This window comes from Cyprinus carpio, chromosome B2 (assembly GCF_018340385.1).
Source record: "Cyprinus carpio isolate SPL01 chromosome B2, ASM1834038v1, whole genome shotgun sequence".
NCBI classification, from domain to species: Eukaryota; Metazoa; Chordata; class Actinopteri; order Cypriniformes; family Cyprinidae; genus Cyprinus; species Cyprinus carpio.
In genome coordinates this window covers 14,437,811-14,462,871 of record NC_056598.1, presented here as the reverse complement: position 1 = coordinate 14,462,871, position 25,061 = coordinate 14,437,811, and the positions used below count along the sequence as shown (strand labels likewise).

The following is a 25,061-nucleotide window of genomic DNA, read 5'->3' as shown; positions in this document are numbered from 1 at the left end:
TGTAGAGAAACACTACACCTGCACATACACACACATGCCTATAGACTAAACACGTAATCTGCATGCCTTCACTGTTTTTAAAAATTTGCGTTCTTGTAGTTTACAAGGAGATGATAACGGTATTATTTTCAAAAACTTGCACTTTGAAACCCGTTTTTAAAGATTTGCCTTTTTATACCCCAAAAAGGTCATTGATGTGTAAGGCAACGCCCAAAACACATACAAAGTTTTCAGTTTTTAATTTAAAATGGTGTTGTGTAAACACCCCCTTAAATATGCAAATATCAAGATATGGAAATGTCTCGAAAAGTACACAGGTCAAAAGTTTGGAAACATTACTATTTTTAATGTTTTTGAAAGAAGTTTCTTCTACTCATCAAGCCTGCATTTATTTGATCAAAAATACAGAAAAAAAAATGTAATATTGTGATATATTATTACAATTTAAAATAATTGTTTTTAAATTTATTATACTTTAAATTATCATTTATTTCTGTGATGCAAAGCTGAATTTTTAGGATCATTATCACATGATCCTTTAGAAATCATTCTAATATGATGATTCATTATCAAAGTTGGAAACAGTTCTGGTGAAAAAAAAAAGAAGCTATGTTTTTAAAATATAAATATTTTGTAATAACAATATACACTACTGGTCAGTAAATTGGGGTCAGTAATTTTTTAATTTTAATTTTTTTTATTTAATTTTTTAAATAAAATCAATACTTTTATTCAGCAAGGATGTGTTAAATTGATAAAAAGTGATAGTAAAGAAAATATATTATTAGAATATATATTATTAGAATTTTTTTTTATTTTGAATAAATGCAGTTCTTTTTAACCTTTTATTCATCAAATATATTAGACAGCAGAACTGTTTCCAACACTCATAATAAATCAGAATATTAGAATGATTTCTAAATGATCATGTGATAGACTGGATGTTACATGTGACAATGAAGGCTGGAGTAATGATGCTGAAAATTCAGCTTTGCATCACAGGAATAAATTATTTTTTTAAAGTATATCCAAATAGAAAACTATTATTTTAAGTTGTAATAATATTTCACAATATTACTGTTTTTTCTGTATTTTCGATCAAATAAATGCAGGCTTGATGAGCAGAAGAGACTTCTTTCAAAAACATCAAAAATAGTAATGTTTCCAAACTTTTGACCTGTACTGTAAGTGATTAAATCTGAAATCAGAATGTTACAAATTAAAAAAAAAAATTAAACAATAAATACTTTTTGAATGTGATGTTGCCAGGTCAGTCCTAGTTGCTTTAGAAGGAAACACTGAAAGGTTGCGTAACACATCTAAGCACAAAGAATGGTGTGAATTTGTATAATGCACTGCAAGTACCCTCTCCTCATCCTCCGGTACAAAATGTATCCTTTTTGAAGACATGCCTACTAGTGATGTGTTTTTGCATTATAGCTCTTATACAAAGGTAGATGATTCTGTTGGCATATTCTCCTGTCACCAACGCTGCAGCAGTTGCAGTGATTTTAATACCATCAATTTCAAAGTGGCCTCTTCTGTGTTTAGAGCCTACTATTAATAGTACTGACATTAAAAATATGACACACTCAAACTTACATTAGCTTATGGACTGTTTGGAATGTGGTGTTGTATTAAGTTCAGAACATTTATGAAAGAAGTGATTTGAAATGGCAGTTGTATGTAAGACCAAGTTGTTAAACTCGAAACCCATTGTGTCTAGCCACTGTGTTTCTGTGATGTTACATTTTGCATTCTTCATCAGTCTAATTGGTTGTAATCAAAGTATATGCAAAGCGCATACTTATACATTCTGTTTATTTGATCAGAATTCCATACACAAAGTTTTCAGTGTGTATGGGGTTTTGAATTTGCAGCATTTCCTCAAAAGCCATTTAAACCAATAGAAAATTTGTGCTAATAAATAGCTTCTGTTGAAATAGATTGGGTTGTGATTACCCCATGCAAACTGACAGCTAACACACATTTGTCATAGTAATTTGTAATAAAACTTCTGCTAAAGGTAGATTTGGCCGTTTTACACTTTAATTGAGGAATGCAGGCACGTCCAAAGCAATGCAATAAAAGGATTACAATACTATGTTCTGTAACGCCTAATATCTGTGATAATTACCTGTCACTGATATTCAGTACATGAGCTTTGAAAGTTTTATTCATTATTATATTGTCATTGATTACCAGTATCAACCAATATTGTATATTTAATTGTACATACTAATTTCCTCTATTTTTCCATTTATATTATATTTGCCATCATTTAACGCAGATGTTAATCATTAAAAATGTAATGTGATGTAATGTGATGTAATGTTTTAATGCCTAAAATCATGTTTAGCATTTCAGATGATTGATTTGTATTTTTTAGTGACCATTTTTTAATTTATGAGAAATTGTACATGATTTTAATAGGCCTATCAGCCATCTATCATTTATTTGTCATAATATTAAAAATTAAAAAAAGTATTAGTCGGAATTTTAATATCAGTGTAGCCTTGATATTGCTTCTAAATAAAAAGAAGTAGGCCTTTTGCAATTATTGATTAATCATCTGCACAATTATTTTAGATTGTGATCATATTTTAGTTTATTTTTCATGGAAATTAAAGCATCTAAAGGAATGTAATAATTTGCATAAAGCCAAACATTTTATGTCCTTACAGTTTTGAATGACATGTTGTCACTGGGTGAGGAGATGAGTTTTTTATTTTATTTCTGTGGAGACAGAAGAAAAAAAACATTGCTGTAAAATATTATATTTATATTTTATTACACACAGATTTGCTTGGCTACAGTTTGAATATAAAGAGGACCAAGAAGATTAAAGTTAAACCAAAAGAGAATATATATATATATATATATATATATATATATATATATATATATATATATATATATATATATATATATATATATATATATATATGTATGTATACACACACACACACACACAAACACACACACACACACACACACACACACACACACTCACACTCACTGGCCACTTTATCAGCCAATCACATGGCAGCAGCTCAATGCATTTAGGCATCTGGATGTGGTGAAGACGACTTGCTGAAGTTCAAACCGAGCATCAGAATGGGGAAGAAAGGGGATTTAAGTGACTTTGAATGTGGAATGGTTGTTGGTGCCAGACGGGCTGGTCTGAGTAAAACTGCTGATCTACTGAGATTGTCACGCACAACCATCTCTAGGGTTTACAGAGAATGGTCCAAAAAAGAGAAAATATCCAGTGAGTGGCAGTTGTGTGGCCGAAAATGCCTTGTTGATGTCAGAGGTCAGAGGAGAAAGGCAGACTGGTTAGAGATGATAGAAAGGCAACAGTAACTCAAATAACCACTCGTTACAACCAAGGTATGCAGAAGACCATCTCTGAACACACAACACATCGAACCCTGAAGCAGATGGTCTACAGTAGCAAAAGACCACACCGTTTGCCGCTCCTGTCAGCTAAGAACAGGAAACGGAGGCTTCAATTCGCACAGCCTCACCAAAAATGGACAATAGAAGATTGGAAAAACATTTCCTGGTCTGATGTTTCCTGGTCTGGTTCTTTCTGCTGCAACATTCAGATGGTAGGGTCAGAATTTGGCGTAAAGAACATGAAAGCATGAATCCATCCTGCCTTGTCTCAGCGGTTCAGGCTGGTGGTGTAATGGTGTGGGGGATATTTTCTTAGCACACTTTTGGGCCCTTAGTACCAGTTAAGCATTGTTTAAATGCCAAAGCCTATCTGAGTATTGTTGCTGACCATGTCCATCCCTTTATGACTACAGTATACCCATCTTCTGATGGCTACTTCCAGCAGGATAATGCACTATGTCACAAAGCTCAAATCATCTTGTTTTTCTTGAACATGACAATGAGTTCACTTTACTCAAATGGCCTCCACAGACACCAGATCTCAATCCAATAGAGCAGCTTTGGGATGTGGTGGAACGGGAGATTTGCATCATGGATGTGCAGCCGACAAATCTGCAGCAAAAACACCTTGTTGAATCTATGCCATGAAGAATTAAGGCAGTTTTGAAGCCAAAAGGGGGTCCAACCCGGTACTAGCAAGGTGTACCTAACAAAGTGGCTAGTGCGTGTATATATATATATACATAGAAATTATAGAATATATATTCTATATATAGAAATTTTCACAGCACTAAAGTAATTCATAAGAGCCTTTTCTATGATTCCAGATAGCCTAAAATATTAAAATATAATGGATTAGTCTTACACTGTGACATCAACAAAACAGACAATTAAATCATTAATCACAACTACTTGTATGACAACTAATCAACAGCGCGAAATCATGATTTCATCAGACCTAATTGAAAGTATTCCAAACATTTTAGTTCCACTCAGGGTTTTCCATTGTCTGCTACTTGCTCACCTGTGAGAGACACCCTGATTCAGGAGTGTGAGAGAACACCAGTAGCACGACTTTCAGAAAGCCCACTCCTCACTCCAGGCAAACAGTGAAACATCCAAACGTCATTATACCTCCCCACATAGGGATATTTAGGCCGCAAACCATCACGATTGCTGTACATCTGTTTTGTGTGGGTAATTTCTGCTATCACATTCTTTCAGAGTAATGAACTAAAAAGGAATACTGGTTACACTTTTTTAAATTTAAGGTGTCCTTGTTACAGTGAAATTATACATTTAAGTACTGATTAATATTAATTAACTACATGTACTTACTATATAGTTAGGGTTAGGTTTAGGGTTACTTGCATGTAATTATGCATAATTAAGTGTTACTATAATAGCAAGTTCATGTAACATGTAACAAGGACACCTTAAAATAAAGTGTTACCGAAATACTATTGTTTTTACTAATATCCTATCTTTTCTATTTGTTTTTTTTCCCTTGACTGTTTAGCAGACCTCACAGTTTGCTCATTACAAAAGTAGATGATTAATATAATACTATATGTATAAATTTAGGCTTTATTCATCAATTGATTGTTTACTGTACAATAAGGATTTAGTCATTGCTAAACTGTGGCGTGAAGATGCTACAGTAGGTTTTCTGATGAAATGTGCCTCGGGTTAATCTGGTCATGGAGCAGGGCCAACAGAGTAGATTAATGCTGGGTTTCAGTGTATATGCTGCTGACACCTGTTTGTCTGTATGTGATTTTTGCTGACAGGCACATGCTGAGCGAACAAAGCTGAGCCATGCTGGATCCAAGCCCTCCCTCTCCGAGAGCAGTCACTCACTCCCTCAGATAGCCATGAACAGCTGCAAGTACAATGGAGGAGTGGTAAGACCACTGGGCAGCCTGGCGGCTTCACGACGCAACCTAGCAGAGCATGACTCTGAGACCCAGCCGCTCCAGACTCTCCACAGCTCCGGCCTGGAAGTGGTCGTCTCTAAGGGCAGTGGCGAGGACACCAGCAAGGCGTCCAATGAGAGCCTGGTCCGAGAGAGTGGCAACGCACCACAGAAAAAAAATAAAGATATTGGCTACAAGTTGGGCCACAGGAGGGCACTTTTTGAGAAGCGCAAACGGCTTAGTGACTATGCCCTCATATTCGGTATGTTTGGGATCGTTGTCATGGTAACAGAGACTGAACTGTCCTGGGGGGTTTACACTAAGGTAGGTGCTTCCTTTTTTGCATTTTTCATATAAATACACAAAAAAGTCTCAAGATAAGCAGTGAGATCCAAAAGTTTGAAAACAGTGAAATTGTCAGATTAAAATCTTGGTTATACTTAATTTGGTAATACTTTATTTTACAGTGACCTTGTTACACACACTACATCTGCTTACTATAGTAAATTATGCATAATTACATGCAATAACCAAGCCCTATTCTTAACACTACATGTTGTTAATTGATATTACTCAGTATTTAAATGTACAGTTGCACTGTAACAAGGACAGTGTAAAATAATGTGTAACTTTTATTTTAAAGTGTCCTTGTTATAGTGTAACTATAAAATCAAGTATTGAATAATATTAATTATACCATGGTCTGTCTGAATACTGGATTCTGATTGGCTGGCAGGTATGCAGTAAAACCTATTAATGCACAGGTAGTTCCAAGTCAGTTTAATCACCGTTCTATATTAATGCACTGCTTTAATTGCTAAACACAAATAGCCCTGTCACGAAAACAGCTTTTTGTTGTGTGATATATTGCCCCAGAAATAATTGTGATAAGCGATATTATTGTCATTTAAAAAGACCATTTTATGCCACTGTATATGTGTAAACAAACATTTTCTAACAAAAAGTGCAAAGTAACAAGTAGAAAAAAAGAAAAATGACTTGTATGGAACTTCTTTTCCCTATAAATTAAGGGTGCACACTATTGCTGAAAAGCACAATCACTACTTAGCAGTCAGATGTCCGTATGCACAAAGTTCTGCAAATGAACTGACTACAACACATTATGTACGAGAAGCTGCAATAGACACAGGCGCAAGTGGAATGTACAAAACAGTGACTTTTAAGTTAATTTTTAAGTAAATATAATGGGCGATATATTGCGTCACCAAAATGTATTGAGGTCATGTTCATATATTGCGCGTTAAGTTGAGAACGAATAATTATTGTGACAGGCCTACACACAAACCAACACACATCACTCGCACACACACACATACACACACACACACACACACACACACACACATAGAGGTCGGAGATGGTCACACACAAACATGATGTCAACGGTGCCCCGCGACCTTTATTAATAAAATGGCCTAGATCAGTGGTTCCCAACCACCTTCCTGGAGGCCCCCCAACACTGCACATTTTGAATCTCTCATTTCTCTGACACACCCAATTCAGGTCTTGGAGTCTCTACTAATGAGATGATGATCTGAATCAGGTGTGTTTGATTAAGTTGACATGGAAAACATGCAGTGTTTGGGGGCATCCAGGAACGTGGTTGGGAACCACTGGCCTAGATAGTAGATCGCAACATTATATTCCTCGGCAACAAGGTGAAAAAAATCACAGTTTTTGAAGTACAGCTTGTTTAAAAAGACACGCAGATGCAGGTAGGCTCACACAACTCTCTCTCTCTCTCTCTCTCTCTCTCTCTCTCTCTCTCTCACTATTTCATCTCTGACAAAAATTGTAGTTAGTAAAGCGATCCATTATATTACACTATTTAGGTAATATAATCAGACTACTTTTAGATTACTATTAAAAATAACTTATTTATCACATTGATTTATATAGGATAATCTCATACCATATTAGCATAAAAATACAAAGAGTAAGAAAATGTGTTCCAGTTGTTGTTATTAACAATATAAAGTGCATGAAACATTATATGACATCAAGGTTTCCGAAACTGGGGTTTCTGAAGGAACTGCATAACCAATGTCAGAGAACCAATGAACATGCATTGATTATGAGTATTTTAAAATGTTATTTAATCAAATTACAAGTACTTCATTTTTTGGAATCTGATTATGTAATCCAGATGTAATCAGACATGTAATAAGTAACTACTCACGGTTACACTTTATTTTAAGGTGTCCCTGTTACAGTGTAATTATATATTTAAGTACTGAGTAATGTCAATTAACTACATGTACTTACTATATGGTTAGGGTTTGCCTTAGGGTAACAATAAAAACATGATAACATAATAAAACATAATAATAATAAAAAAAGATTTTTGAAACTTATCCGTTTTTTTTTAATCTGTTTTTGAAAATAAACTCTTGAAGTGTTACCAAAATATAATTTAAGTCAAAAAAATAGAAATTAAAAAAGAAATATCTATAATATAAAATATTTTAGATATATAAAGAAATGTTACTGTAATTGTCTGTACTATTTCTATTACATTTGTAAATAAATAAATAAAATGGCAAATATGTGACACTGTTTAGCATATATGCTGCTGTCAATAAAGCAAAAGGGACAAACAGAAAAACTGAAATTCATGATTATTTTTCTATTTAAATTTCCACTCAAATTATAACACTGATAATATCATTTGTAACAAAGAAATCTTAATATTAAAATGTAAAATAGTACCATTTTCACTAGTGGTCAGAGTCTTTTGGTTCTTCACAAACTGTTTTATATCCTTTGGCATATACATACAGACATCACGTTAATATTTGTCCTCTTAACTGCTTTGATCTACTTTGGGATGTACCTCTTCTCATCTCTTTACTGTTTTGTAGTCATTTTCACAAGCAGTATTGGTGGTCCTAGAGAGTTTAAATACTTTAAACTTTGAGGTAGGCCTGTGTTACAGACAACTCCCAAAGCAATTCTTAATGCAGGGTCCACAAAATGAGGTGTTTGTTACTGTGACCACTCAGTTCCCTTGAGATGTGGAATATGTGATGGTTGTGCTATTTCTAGCCCTGTGGGAGAGAACTGCTACACTGCTACTGTCACATTCAGCTGAATTAACCGAATTATCACATGGCTTGATCTTGCATGGAAAATAGAAAAAAGAAAAGCAAGGAACAATGGCATGTGAATGTCAGCAGGAAAGAAAAGCACTCCAGATGTGTTTGTTAGGAATCTGACCTTTTAAAAAAAAACCTGCCGGTGACCAACAGGTACATTAATTAGTTTACTCTGTAATTAGTCACACGGGAAATTTATAACAATTTCAGACCTAATTTTTTCGTAGCGGGACCATTGGGACCTGGGGTTAAATTAGAAGGGGTAAGGGAGAAGAGAGTCTAATTTCACTGTTAAAATTAAATCTTTTAATTGCTTTTCTGTGGTTATATAAATTATGCATGCTTTGCTCAGTTTCTCATACTGGCAGAACATGAAATTTAGATTTGGGAATCTTTGCATATGGATTGTTTCTTCCAGAAATTCACTTCAGTCATGGTTTTAGTATATTTAGAATATAATTACTTCGATATGACAGATGTTTTACAGAAAAATAGACAGTTTTGGTGCCTACAATGACAAAAAAAGTAAGGTAAAAAAAAAGAAAAAAATGCAGGGTCACTGACTATTGACTGATGGCTTAAATGGGCATTTAATGCCCTGAACTACAATTACCTTATCGTTTATTACCTCTCCCTCCAGTCTGTATGAAAAATGCCGATCTGTAATCCTTATTCTGTTGTACAACACTAACATTTCAACCAACAAGTCCCTCACTCCCACCAACATATTTAAGCTGAGATGACAGGACAGTGCCGAAAAACATTCAAGTATTCACATCACCAAATACACCCACATAGCTTGATTGTGCATGTATGTCATAGGGAGTTTATACAGAGAGTAAACCTAATATCAAACATAATCAGAGGTTCATTTGTTGCCATGGGGAATATTATGAAAAGTGAAATTTTTTTTCCTGACACAGTGGGGATTAACTCCTCCAGGGTGAAGCACTGCAGTGTATTGTGACGCAGATGGTTTAGACAGTGTCTATTCATACAAAAATATTTCATTTAGTAAGCATGATTTTATAACTTTAGCTGCAAGACTGTGTGGTGTGTTTGTTCATACTAATGGTGTGCTTCATTTCTCTTGTTGCAGGAATCTTCATATTCATTTGCACTGAAATGCCTTATCAGCCTTTCCACTGTTATTTTGCTTGGTCTTATAATAATGTACCACGCTCGGGAAATACAGGTTAGTTCTTGAGTATCAAGAATAAAAAGTTGATTGTTTTGTATTTGAATGATCTAATGCTAATTTTAAGGTGACATTTGTAACATAGGTCATAAATATCAATGAACAGAAAACCTTTTTAAAGCAGGTTTTTCTAAGCACTCCCACTCCATCAGTTTCATATTGATTAGCATTGCTGATTTGTTAAGGGTTTGCCCATTCCCAGCGTGCATTGCAGCATGACTAAATTTGGCTGTTACTGTTTATAGAATTATTGTGTCACTGTTTGCTGATGGGTTTTATGCCGTTGTTGTTGATTTTGTCATTATTGAGGTTTATGTGTGAAGTGCTGCAGTCTATGCAAACTATTACTCACACATCTTTGCTTAAAATGAAAACAAAAATAATATAAAAACAATTAATATAAACAATGAAGGAATACAAATAGGGCAGATTAAAATGTTGCTAATTTAACTTTAGTTAAACCTTAAATGCATTATTGTCTTGACCAATGTAATTTTACAATCACTGATATAGTATATTTAGTCATATTTATTAATAAACAATTTATATTATATAACATTTATTAATATAAATAAACATATACATATACAAAAATATAATCAGGGTATATTATATCATATGTGTGTATATATATATACATATACATATATATACATATACATATATATATATATATGTATTGAATTCCTTTTATTTAAGTTTTAGTTATTGTAGTACATAAAGTTAAACTAAATGAAAATGACAAATATTGTCTCGGCAAATAGCAAAAATCAAATATGTTTTTTATATTTTATTTTATTTCAAGTAATGACATTTTTATGGTTTTAATTTTAGTTAGTTATAATAACCCTGGTCTTGATGAATTTACTGGCTAGACAAGATTGTTGCATTTAGCGAACAATTCAGTTCAGTTTGGCAAAATGAAATAGTCAGACACAACTTGAAAATCTTAATCCATCATGTTGGCTTCATTTGTTTTTTTGCTGTATTTAACAATACCTTTTTTTTTAACAGTGAGTGTTAACACTTTTAAGGGAATTAACCTGGTTTTATAGTTTTCTCTACATACTAAGTTATATACAACAAGGTTTTTACCATCAAAAAATGACACACTTCACCTTTAAGGCATCACCTGACTTATACATGTTTTCCAGAGGAGCTCTGAGTTCCTCTTAAATGCTCTGTTAAATACACCCTGTTCTTCATCTGCTCCCCACAGCTGTTCATGGTGGATAATGGGGCGGATGACTGGAGGATAGCCATGACGTATGAGCGCATCTTCTTCATTGTCCTGGAGCTGCTGGTGTGTGCCATTCACCCAATTCCGGGCCAGTATGTGTTCACATGGACGGCCCGGCTGGCTTTCACCTACGTGCCCTCCGTGGCCGATGCCGATGTAGACATCATCCTTTCCATCCCCATGTTCCTCCGCCTCTACCTGATTGGCCGGGTCATGCTCCTTCACAGCAAGCTCTTCACCGACGCATCCTCACGCAGTATAGGTGCCCTCAACAAGATCAACTTCAACACGCGCTTCGTCATGAAGACCCTCATGACCATCTGCCCGGGTACCGTGCTGCTGGTCTTCAGCATCTCCTCCTGGATCATCGCGGCCTGGACCGTTCGGGTCTGTGAGAGGTATGGCACCACAGCGACTGTGACCCCGAGCTACACAGCTATACCCCTCCCCTCCACTCGTTCTCTCTCTCGCGCTCTTCTTCTGTCTTTTGCTCTCCTTCTCTCTGCATCTCCCACTCACTCATTCCCTCCAGGAGCATCTCCAACAGCCTCACGCTGCCTGTATGAAGAGCTTTTCTCCCATCAGCTCTGCGATTGCACCACAAATCCCAGTCCATGTTTTGTAAGCTGTATTAGCAATTGTTAAATAATTCATGACTGCCTAATTGTTTGTTTGCGGAATGGTTTGTTTTGGTAATCTTGAGGAGCCCTGAGGATTCCGACTTCAAAAACTGCATCATCATGATCTCATCTCATGAGGCAGAGTAGATTTCGACATATTAAGGCACATTAGGAAATGGACATACACAGCCTTGTTGGGCTAAAGCAGCACTGTGATGAATGGGTTAGATTCAAAAGACAGTGATCATTAACTGTTTTATCTGTACTCTGTGTTTGCCATTCATGCCTGCGTTACCTGCTTCTCCTTACCTTTACCTCTCCAACACATGCCTTATACCAGAATCAATTTAACCACAGTTAAACATATCTGCATAAACAGGGCTGTGCAGAAACTTCAAGCCCCATTCACGCTGTCAGCAACTCGTAATGACGAATCAACCAAGTTACTCGTTTTCAGTCAGAGTTGTTAATCACCAGTGATACGACCATGTTAATCTATGCAAACTCGAATGAGGTGATGCAATGCAGCAACAACTAGCCTAATTGGAGAACAGCAGAGTTTCACTTGATTCATCTCCTGTGAGATACTGTAGGCAAGATATTAATTTTACCATGAGCAGTTTAATTCATACACTGATAATTGTTTGTCTTGTTCATTGCATGATCCATTTATGAACTGCTGCAGTTCCAAACATTTCCCTCTGCAGAATGTTAATTATTAGCAGAAAGAAAACGGACATTTTTACTGAATATACATTTCATTTGTGGTGAGATTTTCAAAAACTATGGCCAGTTATGCAGCCCACCAATAATAAGACGCAGTGAATATTAGCTGCAAACTGTTGCCTAAATGCTGTCAATGTGAATGGGCCACTAGAAATTTAGTATGAATATATAATAGGGCTGAGTAAAAAGTAGCTATTTTCAGATTAATTGCGATCCTCATTTTAACAAATTCTTAAAAATTCTTGCTAGATCTAAGCTACAACAAAGGAAGTCATATTTTAAAGGAGTATACAGAGACTCTGATACATTAAAAAGGTGTGTATCATGAATAGAACTGCATCAATCTACAGCACAGTGTAGTCTGATTCATAGACAAATAACTTTTTTAGTTAATCAAAAACAGTATAATATATAAATGTTTTCATACTCTTAGCTTACAGATAAATATAATTCGTATTATAATTATATTTATATGAAAAAAAAAAAAAAATCTAAATCTAATTGGGAAATATATATGTATTAACATCCAGCCCTAAAATATAACAGTTGTCTCTTTCCATCTACACTCTTAAAAATAAAGGTCCCAAAAGGGGGATTTTGTAGTGATGCCATAAAATAACCAATTTGGGAACCTTTCTGTGAACAGTTCTTAAAAGAACCATTTTTTATTTGTGTGAAGAATATTTTACTAATCTGAAGACCTTTTTCCACTAGCAATAGAAAGGTTCCATGATTGTTAAATGTTCTTGAAGAAACAGTCATTTCAAGTAAACAACCTTTGTTTTTAAGAGTGTAAGGCAAACAAAAGAAATGCTGTGCCAAAAAAAGATTTGACAAGAAGAGGTGTCAGTAACTCTCATCTCTGTGGCAGAAATGGTCCACTTCAGAAAGACACAAAAGCAGCAGTCTCTGGCAATATTTCACTTTTGTGGGTTTATAAGAGACTGAACAGGCAATAATGAAGAGTTTGGAGTGGTAAACGCGGTGAAGGTTTTGATGTTACACCATACCACTACCCAGCACTCTGCACCCCAGTCTCATCGGCTGCAATGCACGACACGATGCTGCCCACACTCTGTTTTTTTCTTGCGTGAGTAATTTGCGTTGCGTATGCGTGCCTGTATGAACGCATGGGAGGAGGTTTCGAGTGTGTGTGTGTTATAATTCACTGTTGTACTTTCTATTTCCCCTCTATGCTGCTCCATAGGGATGCCATGTGAGTCCTCGTTCTCTAGCCGTGGAAAACCTATCATTGTTCATTGAGCTGGTGCCACTGCTGCTCTTAGGGGAGGGGGGTGGGATTTGGCAGTTTTGAGCGAAAAATAAAAACTCCAATAAATTAATTTATTGGTAAAAACAAGGGAAAAAAACATGTGTGAATGTGGCACCATCCGCAAAAGAGAAGTTTGTTGATAGCAGATGCACTAATGGTTTCGACAGCTATGATTTGTGCAGCACTGTGAATCAAGCGTCTCTTTCTAAAGTGCTCAGGAGTAGGAGGGAGGGAGGAGGAGGAGGGAGTTTGTGTTAAAATGGAGCAGCTCCTTCAAATCACCTTTACAAACAGGCCTGAGGGCAACTCTTTTTTTTCCCGATTATTCCTTCAGCAGCTGTTATTGAACTGTAATACACCCCCCCAGCACAAAAGAGAGCTATAGAAATACCGGTGAAACAAACCTTTATATTTTACCTGATACATGTGCTTTCTTTGCATCTTTGTAGTATTCAAATGTAGGTTGGCGTAATGGCCATGGCCATGTGTTTGTTCGCATGTTTATTTAACTTAAACCTTGTCGGTTACCACAGAGAAAAATGTGTGTAAGCAGTTGAACGACACTTGGCCTCTTGTAGATGAAAATTTGAGCACAAAAAGGTGGAATGTTGCTGTCTATTCTAGCACAGTCTCCTTCAAGACGAGAGAAAGAAAGGTTTTAGGATGCTAGATTACTGGGTGCCCACTTCTGGTAAACTATGAAACAGCATGGTAGTCTTCATGTTTACTGCTTTGTTGTCATTCAAAAGAGGCGCTCGTTTCTCCAAAGTGCTGCTAAATTGGGCCTTTTACTGCACTATTTTCTTTTCTTTAAGCACACTGGCCAGCCCAAAGGGCAGAACGGTGTGAGACTGGACGAGCACGGAGTCCGTCTGGAATGGGAGGGATGGGAAAATGAAGGAAGGGCTGGGACATTGGAGGAACATTGCTGCTATTTGCAACGTTGGCTTATCATTCACACTTGAATTCATGTACCTCCTGTTCATCGCTTCACATCTCTTGTTCCTGTTTCCGCCCCCTCCCTGCCCACTTTTCCCTGAATATTTTGCATGACTCAGGCAGTTTCCTTCTCTTAGGCCCTTTCCCCAAATGTACGTATGATTCCATGCATCATTCCATCTTCATCTCCTTCTCAAACACTTTTTCATGTAGCTGAAAGTTTGATAACAGAAAAGCAAGATATGATTAGATAGGAATAGAGCATTTCACAGGCTATCGAGAAGGTACATTATAGTACAATACCTTCCATTTTGTCAAGATACTTTACAGTATCTCCATGTATGTTGTCTTTGGTGCACACAGTTACTGGAGTGTTGTTTTAAGGATGGAAATCAGAAGATGAATAAACACCAGCTCGCTAACAGCATATGCGCAATTAAAGATCTGCTAGAAGGACTGTTTCTACAAAACTTGTCCTGATGACTGTGTTTTACTTGTGTGCCCAAAGCATGTTACCTTCCTCCAGAGAACTGGAATATTGTGTCTGAACCTTGTCTGGTTTTGTTGTCACACTGAAGCCTCTAACATGCAGTGTGAGCTGAAAATGAAGTCAACTATGTAAGGGAATGGGGAGCTAAAATATGGGAATATATGTGGTGGCATTGCCACTGTGCAACACTTTTAGTTAACATTAGGGATGCACAATATATCATTACCATATCGGCTATTAACCAATGTTAGTACTTTGTAAAATTTAATTGTGCAGTGTATATATATAGGTACCATAAAGTTTATTAACCGATAATAGTTTTTTAAATTTATTTATTAATATCAGGCTATATCAAACATTTAATTGTGCATATTTACTTCCCCTATTTGTATTTTTAGATTTTGCACAATATATCGGTACCATATAGGTTATTAACTGATATTAGTGTTTTATTATTCATTTGTATCAGGCTACATTGAATAATTAATTGTGCATATTTACTTCTCAATTTGTATTTTTAGAATTTACACAATATATTGGTAGTAGTAGTAGTAGCCCTATATTGTCACTAGTCACAAGTAACATATGAGTTATTAACCAATATTAGTGTTTTTTAAATTGATTAGTATCAGGCTATATTGAATATTTAAATGTGCATTCTCATTTTCCCTGTTTGTACTTTTAGATTTTGCTAAATATATCGGTATCAGTTATTAACCGATATTAGTGCTTTTTAAATTTATTTGTATAAGATTATATTAAATATTTAGTTGTGCATACTCATTTGTCTTATTTGTATTTTTAGATTTGCACAATACTGTATATCAGTGTATATAAAAAAAAAAATCATTTTACATTATACGTTGTTGTTTTTTTTTTGTTTTTTTTTTGGAAAAAAAAAATAGTACAAAATGTATTTATTTATTTATTTAAAATAAAGTTTTTATTGGCCATAAAACTAAAATAATAAAATAATTTTCTGCTTATCTGAGATGACCAGAATTTTGTGCATCCCTAGTTAACATGGGTGAATGAGGTTAAATGTCTTTATATTTGCTCCATCATTGCGTCCTCTAACCATGCTGTCAGGGTTTGAGTCATTAAAGGAATGAGATTGCTAAACAACCATCTGTAGAGATTTTATGGGAATTCGGGACATGACTGGGGTATGTGGGGAAATACACTTTTTCAGATAGACTTCTTGATCTAAGTTGAAGGTGGTGCCAGCTCTTCTCCATTTTATGCCAGTATCGCATACAGTATATTGAGAGCTTTAGAAGGCCAGTATGTAGTATTTTACTTTGAATTACCAGCATTGAGGGAAATGTTAATGCTCTTCTGCACTGTCAAAGCAAAGGCAAGCTAATGATGAAGACATTGTGCGTAGTCATGATCAGACCTGCATTGCATATTCATATTCATGTGTGCAAACAGACAGACCTCACCGGATATGACCTCATCCAAAAATTGTCATGTGAATTATTAGAGTTTAACAGGCTTCTAAGAGCGAGTGAATGGTTGAGATAATTGTAGAATGCTAGTCTGATGTAAAAGGGTCTGACACCAGCTTCAAAAAAGATCAGTTGAAAATGACTGAACCTATATCAGAATGGTTTGTGCCAGCACTGTGCGCTGTTTCACAATGGTGATGTAGCACATGGGCAAATATCTTAATTTTATGAGAATCATCCCTCACTAGAACAAACTTTCATATACTTGAATGAAAAAAATTATAAAGCGTTGATATATTTGTCCTCATTCAATATGTTGGTCAGTTTTATTATAGGGTTTGTATCTTTGCTCTCAATATACTGGCTTATACAGCATGCAGGATGTGGATTTCTTCTTAAAAATGCCTGCATGGTAACTATGCTTTTCGCATGTGAAAATGGGGCTCTCCCATTACATTAAATAATAAAAAAACAATTTCAATGCTCCTGCTCTTAGAGCATGACTGCAGAGTTGAATTGTGCTATAGACAGACGCAACTGATAGTAGCATGACCTCTGTTGTGTTTTGAGTATGCTGTCTCAGAGGGGACATTTAGGAGCATTTAACTTTTTAATGCAATATAAATGTTTTTAATTGTTTGCGTTCAGTCCGGCTGATCAGTATGACTGTTGAGGAGCCTGGGTCTTGTTCTGTTATTCCTCATCAAAAGTGTTCCCATATTGTATTAAGTGCAGATAAATGTCTTCTGACCTGTGCTTAGCTCTTCCTTGACAGGCTGCTGAAAAGGTCAACCTCCTGCAGATATGTGAATAAGTTGCTAGCAATAGTCTAGTCTGGGGACCATGATTTAGGTCATTTGTATTTGTCTCTAAGGAGTTTGAAACTTTTTTATTTTTAGCTTTTAGCTGAATTGGATCATCTTCTTAATGACTTGTGGACTGGATTTCACAGTCAAGTATTGTATTGAGATTTACAAAGTGAAAACAGGTGCTTTATTTGACCACTTGTGTTCGTTGTTTAATTTCCTTTTGAAAATACATAATAATTATTTTAAAGGATATCAAATATATTTACCATTTTATACATATACAAAAAAGTATATATAAAATATTATCTGATAAGGTATTTACTGATTTGGTAGGTTTCTCTGTAACTTTGTGTGTGTGTTTTTTCCTTATTACTGGAAGAACTGTAATGACCCTGATGTTAAGTTGATTTAATTTTTACCAAATTCTACATATATTTCACCAGAAATGTTTGAAATTGTTTTGTCAGTTGGGCCAATGGTTCATGATTTAAGCTTTGTTGTCCACAGCCTCATCAAGGTTCTCTGCCTATTCTGCTCTTACTATTCTAGGTATCATGACAAACAGGAAGTCACTAGTAACTTTCTTGGAGCTATGTGGCTAATTTCCATAACTTTCCTATCAATTGGCTATGGAGATATGGTCCCTCATACATACTGTGGGAAAGGGGTCTGTCTGCTCACAGGGATCATGGTATGTCTTTAAAATGGAATTATAATTAAATGTACCTGTATCTGAAATAGAATGTAGTTCACATTTGTGAAATTTGATTGTCACATTTGAATGTTAATATTTATGTTAAAAAAATAGATCAAATTCACCATGTCTTCTTCCAGGGAGCTGGTTGCACTGCACTTGTAGTCGCAGTGGTAGCCAGAAAGTTAGAACTGACAAAGGCTGAGAAACACGTCCACAATTTCATGATGGACACCCAACTTTGTAAACGAGTAAGTGACTGAACTTTATTTGTACAAACTTGGGAAAGAACTAGCCATTTGTGTTAAGTACAGTATTTATTTTTAACCAATCGTGATAAACTTTAAACGTTTTAAACCTTCCCTCAGTGCAAAAACTATAGTTTATCTGGAAAAAAATACTGGCTAATGGTCATGCACTCTTTTTTCTGAATGTTTCATTATTTTCATCTGTAAGTAATGTTTCATTTTCATGCTTTTCTCCCAGGTAAAGAACACAGCTGCCAATGTACTCAGGGAAACATGGCTCATCTACAAACACACCAAGTTAGTGAAGAAGATAGATCATGCCAAAGTGCGCAAACATCAGCGCAAGTTCTTGCAGGCCATTCACCAGTAAGCACAATGTTTCCACACTTTAAACTGCGAAAAAATAAACTGCAGTTATGATCAGATCATAAAGTTTATCAAATCAGAAGATTATGATTAAAAGTTCAAACATTTTTCAGTGTATGTTCAACTGTATGTTTTCGCTAATTCAAGAAACTCCTGTTTCATGTTTGAACTTATTGGTTTTGTCTCTTTTTTAAGGAACTGTTTTATATTTTGAATTAGAAGGGGCAGGTATTTGATAATCCAATTCCCAAAATCACTGATCCCCATATTGTATCATGAGTCCTTGTCAATCAAGTGTCGAAGAGATTAGCAACGAGTTCTGAACTCTTGAGGAGAATCAGACAGCATGTTATTCTTTGTAATGTGATGATTGTCCTTCTCCCCTCTCCTTCCCAAACCCTTACCTTGTGGTTATGCTTAGTGCAGTGTAATGGCTCACATGTTGTGTATATGTTGTGGTTTCTAAACTTGAACTGTGTTTTGTCTTCGTTCTGCTCTATCACTGCAGAGCTCAGAAGTAAGTTTTGTCCTCTGTGTTCTTCTCCCCACATCCCCCTGTCTCTGTTTCACATGCATGGAGTTGGAAGCTGAATGCCGATTTTGGTTACCTATATTGCTTCTCTCCATTCTAAATCTAGAATGAAAAAGATGCAACATTACTTAATGCTGTATGGTTTTATGTAACCTTCTGAAGGAGAAGCATCTTTGGAACTGTTGATTTGTTCATTTGCACCGAATCCATTATTCAAAAGTAAATCTCTGTATTAACTTGCATTGAGAGCCCCACCTTGTGTGTCCAGAGGAATATGTTGGACAAGATATTCAGGACATTCATAAACACACATGGCCTTTATTAAATAGCCTTGCAGTTAACCTCTATTAAACATGTATTCAGCTGATGCCGTGTTCCCTTCGACATTTAGGGTCATCCAGGGCTTTGATGCAAGATGATATGGAGTTTTTGCATTAGAAAGAATGCTGACCATGTCCTGCATCTCCAGATTTTTATTTTGGGTACTCCAAAATAAATTCATTAAGCTTGAAAAGTAAAAGAAAAATGCTACATTTTTCAAAAACCTTGGCTTTAGATGACAAATGACAAATCAGATCGGAGGACTTGCATTCTTTTAATTACGACACATAACGGGCAGGATATTAAGGCAACCTTTCTTACAATGTCTCCTCATGGTCAGAGTCATCCCTGTACTCTTTCATAGTTGCTATGGCACAAATAAAAAAAAAATTCATTAACACATTCTTTTAAAATTTTGTTCAGAACCAAGCCCACAGCAAGCAATGCCATTCTCACAAGCATTTTCAGCGGTGTCACATATACCTCTACCTCAGCTGTTTGCCACTTCCTTTGACCTCATCCACAAACGAGGCTCTCGGATGGCTTTTTTTGTGAATGGTTGACGCGTGCCTGCAGGGGCAAAAGGAGATGTGTCATGTTTGAACGTTAAGTTAAGAGTTTTCTCTTCTTTACATTTCATAGATTGGGTTTGCATGTCTGGTATGGCAAACAGGACTGTGAATGCTTGCATGCAGGCCACTCTCTCTCTATCCCTCATCCTTATCAAGTCTTCCTGACAGGAATCTGTTACTCTTCCCTAATGTCCCCCTCCTCCCAACCCCCCAACCCTCCATAATCCTGCCTCCTCCCAGGCTCCGCAGTGTGAAAATGGAGCAGAGGAAACTCAATGACCAGGCCAACACTTTGGTGGACTTGGCGAAGGTACGTTAAAGGCTTCATACTGTGCATGTAACCATCTACACCAACAACAGAATCATTTCAGCTTCAGCAGAATAATATGGTCTGAAAAATGGGGAAATAAATCAGTTATTATTGAAAGATTTTAGATTTGATGGGAGGTTGATTTGAGTTATTACACACAAAAAATTTATAAAAATTAAGGGTACAACAACTTGTCACTTGGGCGGTGCTCTCAAATGGACACCTTTGTACCTTCTTTACCCTTTAAGAGTTCATAATAGTAACATAAGAGCACATTAAGGGTACATATCACTACTCTAAGATAGTAATATGCAACCTTTTAGGGGTTAAGAATGTACAAAGGTGTCCCTTCGAGGGTACTGCTCCAGTGACAAGCTATTGTACCCCTAAAGGTAATAATTAAAAAATATATAATAATAATTTATGTTTTTAAGTATTACTTTTAATTTGTTTTTCAAATTTCATTGTTTTCTTCTATAATCATTTTCTAGGTTTGAGTTTTAATTTTTTATTTATTTTTGTTTTAATATTTTAGAGACACCCAAAACGTGCTAACTGGAATCAATTAAAAATGTTTAACAGAGTTAGACTTCTAAGCACAGTCCATTGTTGCTTCTATCTAGTGGCTTTTTCATGTTAAATGCAGGTTTGTTGAAAAGACTTAAGATAATTGGTTTTTATTTTTATTTAGTGTCATGAAAAAGTATTTTAGTTTAGTTAATCCCCCCCCCCCCCAGTTATGGTAGTATTATATTTTTCAGTTAACAAAAATGGTTATGCTAGTTGCTTTGGTCAAAAGGTTACATAGACTTTTCAGGTTCTGTAAAATGTTAATTTTAACAAAATAAGAAGGATTGTAAAAAAAAATCACTTTTTAATTTTTTTAGTACTGTCCTGAATGTTATTTTACAAATTAAGATGTTTTCATATAGTTCACAAAAATAAATAATAGCTGAATCTATTTTAAAAATGACCCCTTTCAAAAGGGTTTTTTTTGGTTTGTAATAGTTGTTTATGAGTCTCTTGTTTGTCCTGAGCAGTTTAACTACCCACTGAAAACCTCCAGGCTTTTGCCTTTCCAGCATCTTAGGTATATTTGAACGCTTAATTGCCAGTTCACAAAGAGCTTGACTGACAGGCGATTTGACCAATCATAATGCCGAATCCGCCATCTTGCCCAACAAACAAATCAGACAGGAGAGTTAATTAAATTCTTAAACTTGAAAAATATTGTGTATTGACATCTTTCCATGGTTTAAATAAAATATGTTCTGATGTTCATTTCTGTTCATTTTATGCTTTAAGTAAATATGAACAGACGATCGGTTCACGTGTTTGTACAATGATCTGTCACAACACATAAAAGAGCAACAAAATGGTATTTATTGTTTGAATTTCTTAAAAGAAAGACTACAATTTAAAGCTGAGATCTTGTTTCATACCAGAAGTAACCTGCTCTGTCTTGTCTGTCAACATGTTGCCAGTTTTCTCTTTGCTCCTCAAAATATATTTTACTGTGTGAGAACATGATGTGTAATGTGAGAGAGGCATGGCTTGTCAGACATAGCAACAGTAACTAAGGAGAGTGGTCAATTGTACTATTAAGTAAATTGTACATATTTTGTTCTCTGGGAAATATATAAGTATCTTATTTAGCTTCTGAAAGTTAAAAATAAATAAACAAATATGGTTTTTAAACAATAAAAGATGTATGAATAAATGGATAGATGGATTTATTGATTGAGTGATTTCATTAGATCTAATTATTTTTGTCTGTGCTCTCTTCTAGACTCAGAATGTGATGTACGACCTGGTGTCAGAGCTGCAGGAACGCAGTGAGGAGCTGGACAAGCGTATTGGCACGTTGGAGGACAAGCTGGACGCAGTCACCAGCAGCCTGCAGGCTCTGCCCTGTCTGATCTCCCAAGCCATAACTCAGCAGCAGCAGGACCTCCTGGACGGCTTCGTGCATCGCTTCTGCCCTGCTTCACTGGGCTCGGAACACTCCTGGACCCCCTCCAGACGGCGGCGCTCGCCCTCCACTGCCCCGCACACTTCCTCCGACAGCGGCTAACGCAGGGCCTGGACCTGCTCGCCGCTTCCAAAGGTCTCAGACTTATTCACGTAAGATGATCAAGCCGAGATTGAGGACTCGTGTTAATAAGTAGAGAAGAATTATCAAAACAGTAGATATATGGTTTATGTTTAGCCATTGTATGGCTGTTCAAGTTAGCTTTTTTGTAAAGCCCTCATATATTTACAAGACTGAGTTCAGGAAGCTGGAGTGAGTCCAGGAAACTGGTCCTTCAAACTGCGAGATCACGGGGTCCACGGGAAGGTGGGCCCGAGCAACGCCTGCCAGAGTGAACCAACACAGACCACAAAGGAGCGAATCACCCACATGGAAGCGATTCACTGGTCCTGTAAGACATCTGTGCCAGGATGAGCACCGCGAACGCATCTGGGTGCTCTGCGATGGCTTCAGCATTCAGCTGGAGACGCAGGAGCACATGACCTTACTACTGAGTAGAATAATGCAGGAATGCCAACCTTAAGGATTCAGTTCCCTTGCTCCTTTAAGGGAAATTGGGTGCAACTAACCTTTTTTAGTTACAGATTGGCATGTTATTTTTTTCAGTGCCTGAATGTATAGATTGTGAAAGGATGTCCATTTACAAATTTTGGAGCAAGTTTTTGTACAATGTTAACATGAGCATTGCATTCCTTTTTCAGATACATTCCTCTTGAAGACATTTAACTTGTCTGTCTTAACAGATGCCATTAACTCTGTCGCAGTCTTCTCTTATTTTCCAAAGCCTTTCAATACTTCCACCAGTTAGGCAAAGAAGGCAGGAAAGGAAGGAAGGAAGGAAAGAAATATAGGAAGGAAGAAATAAAAGAAGGTATAGTTTCTACTCAAACTGGTAACACTTTCATTTTAACGAAATCTGAGCTTCCAGAAGTCTTCACGTTACCCAGAGGCTGCGTTTTTTCGAATCTGAAATGACAGCACAGAGTGCTAAATGCTGTGGTAGGCACAAATGTATGACAGGACTGAGATTTAAACCTTGCATGTTTCAGTGCAATTGTGACGAATGGATTACGGATGGTTTTTCAAATGTATGTGTGTGCTCTTTTTTTGTTTTATTTCATTTATTTTTTACACAGAGAGTGTTTTTAAAATGTTGGATAGTATTTTTAGAGTTGCAAATATAGCGGTGCAGTAATGTGGTAATGTACGTTTAATGCATTCCTTGTTCTACCTATAAATGAATTCCCCGACCAAGAGATTGACGAATCAGTGAAAAGTAGGAGTAATACTAAACAAATCATTCTGTAATCATGAGAAGACCTTCTCTGAGAAAATACATCTGATAGAGCAGATGGAGATGCTTATGGAAGACATAATTGTGGCTCACATTTGCACTTTTCAGAACATACCGTTAAGGCAGCTTAGAGCTCAAATCTGTCTCTCCTGTTCACATGTATTTTTTGGACATCTATGGTTTTAAATAATCATGTAACTTTAAAGCAGCCGACAATGTTATGTGTTTGATGGTGTAATTCACAGATTTAAAGCTAATGGTAAATGACTACGAACCAACTCATTGCAACTTGCTTTAGAAAAGTTTTCTTTTTATTAATTTGACTTAATTTAAATAACTTTTTTTTTTTTTTTTTTTTACTATTTCAGGCAAAACATGGGGTAGTAATTATTTGTGCTTGATTTAATGTCCATAAATGATTTTTTTATGATTTTTAATGATTTTATTTTGCAAGACATTGGATTCCTAACCAAAGCCTATACCCTTATCAACTGAAAAACTAATATGTTTTATGACTACATAGAAATTAAGCTGCACACTCACTCAAAGATACAGACTTTGTGCACATTTCATGTGAGATTGAAGCCAAATTCCCCCCAAAACACTTATAATAATGCATATTTGCTTTTTCTGATTTGCTTGTAAAACATTTGTTAATATATTATTAAATGAGAAAAAGATTTCCATAATTTGGCGGCTTGATCACAACTCCTATCCAACTTGTTTCAGTCTCGTCAATACTATGTTTAGGTCTTATGTATTTCCAGTCCTCTGTTCTTGTGTACAAACGATGCCTAAAATTAGCAACCTTGCCAACCAACAGCCCCATTTGAACTTAAAAAATAGAGAATTCTCACAGCTTTCATTGTTGAAATATACTTGACACTTTTAGCACATTTTGATAAAACAGAGATCAAAGACGAACTGAGAAAGCCGGTCGTAACATTCAATTCCTAATGTAGACAAAAATAGAAGGACAGGCTGCTTTACTATTCAAGCTGCTGTTGATGACCAAAATCAAGTGCAATTTAGATCCTGGTTAAAAATAATTGGATGTACGATTGCATGGTTTTAAACAACATGACTATGACCCTTGTTCATGCCTTTCTCTCACTTTCACTGTCAACAAAGTCTATATGTTGTAATGTGCCAATTATAAAGTAAGACTCAGATGCCTTCTGATGTCAAACTGCATACACGAGTAGATGGGACACCAAATCACTAAAATGTATTTTATTGGACTACATGATTTTATTTTCTTTCAGATTTTTTCCTAATTGCCTTTCTTTGAGAAATACCTGTGAATGATTAAACAGAGAGATGAACTTGCATTTTGTATCCTCCCAGGTAGACTGTACATAAAGGCATGGGTTATCATGGTCTCGTATTTTGAGATCCTCTTATTTTGTTTACATAGAGATAGCCCAAGAAGCTACAGTATGGACAAAATCTGCCCATGTTTCAGATAATAAATATCAAATTCTTGAGAATACACTGTGGCATTGTGATATT

General features: G+C 35.9%; 1 protein-coding gene across 8 annotated transcripts in view; it reads left to right on the top strand.

Moving 5' to 3' along the window:
* The window catches only part of LOC109099404 (small conductance calcium-activated potassium channel protein 2-like), a 30,203-nt gene extending 5,162 nt beyond the window's left edge, over positions 1-25,041 (top strand). The window contains exons 2-11 of one of the 8 annotated variants that reach the window (XM_042718217.1): positions 5,193-5,642; positions 9,534-9,629; positions 10,852-11,270; positions 13,426-13,434; positions 17,730-17,871; positions 18,015-18,125; positions 18,361-18,488; positions 18,997-19,005; positions 20,154-20,223; positions 22,013-25,041. In XM_042718217.1, the coding sequence (XP_042574151.1) occupies positions 5,193-5,642; positions 9,534-9,629; positions 10,852-11,270; positions 13,426-13,434; positions 17,730-17,871; positions 18,015-18,125; positions 18,361-18,488; positions 18,997-19,005; positions 20,154-20,223; positions 22,013-22,297 (1,719 nt within the window). In that variant the 3' untranslated portion in view covers positions 22,298-25,041. Of the gene's footprint in view, positions 1-5,192; positions 5,643-9,533; positions 9,630-10,851; positions 11,271-13,425; positions 13,435-17,729; positions 17,872-18,014; positions 18,126-18,360; positions 18,489-18,909; positions 19,006-19,764; positions 20,053-20,153; positions 20,224-22,012 lie in introns of those variants that run through there. The other 7 variants (XR_006154009.1, XR_006154008.1, XM_042718219.1 and 4 more) reach the window with 7 other exon arrangements.
* The last annotated feature ends 20 nt before the right edge of the window (positions 25,042-25,061 follow it).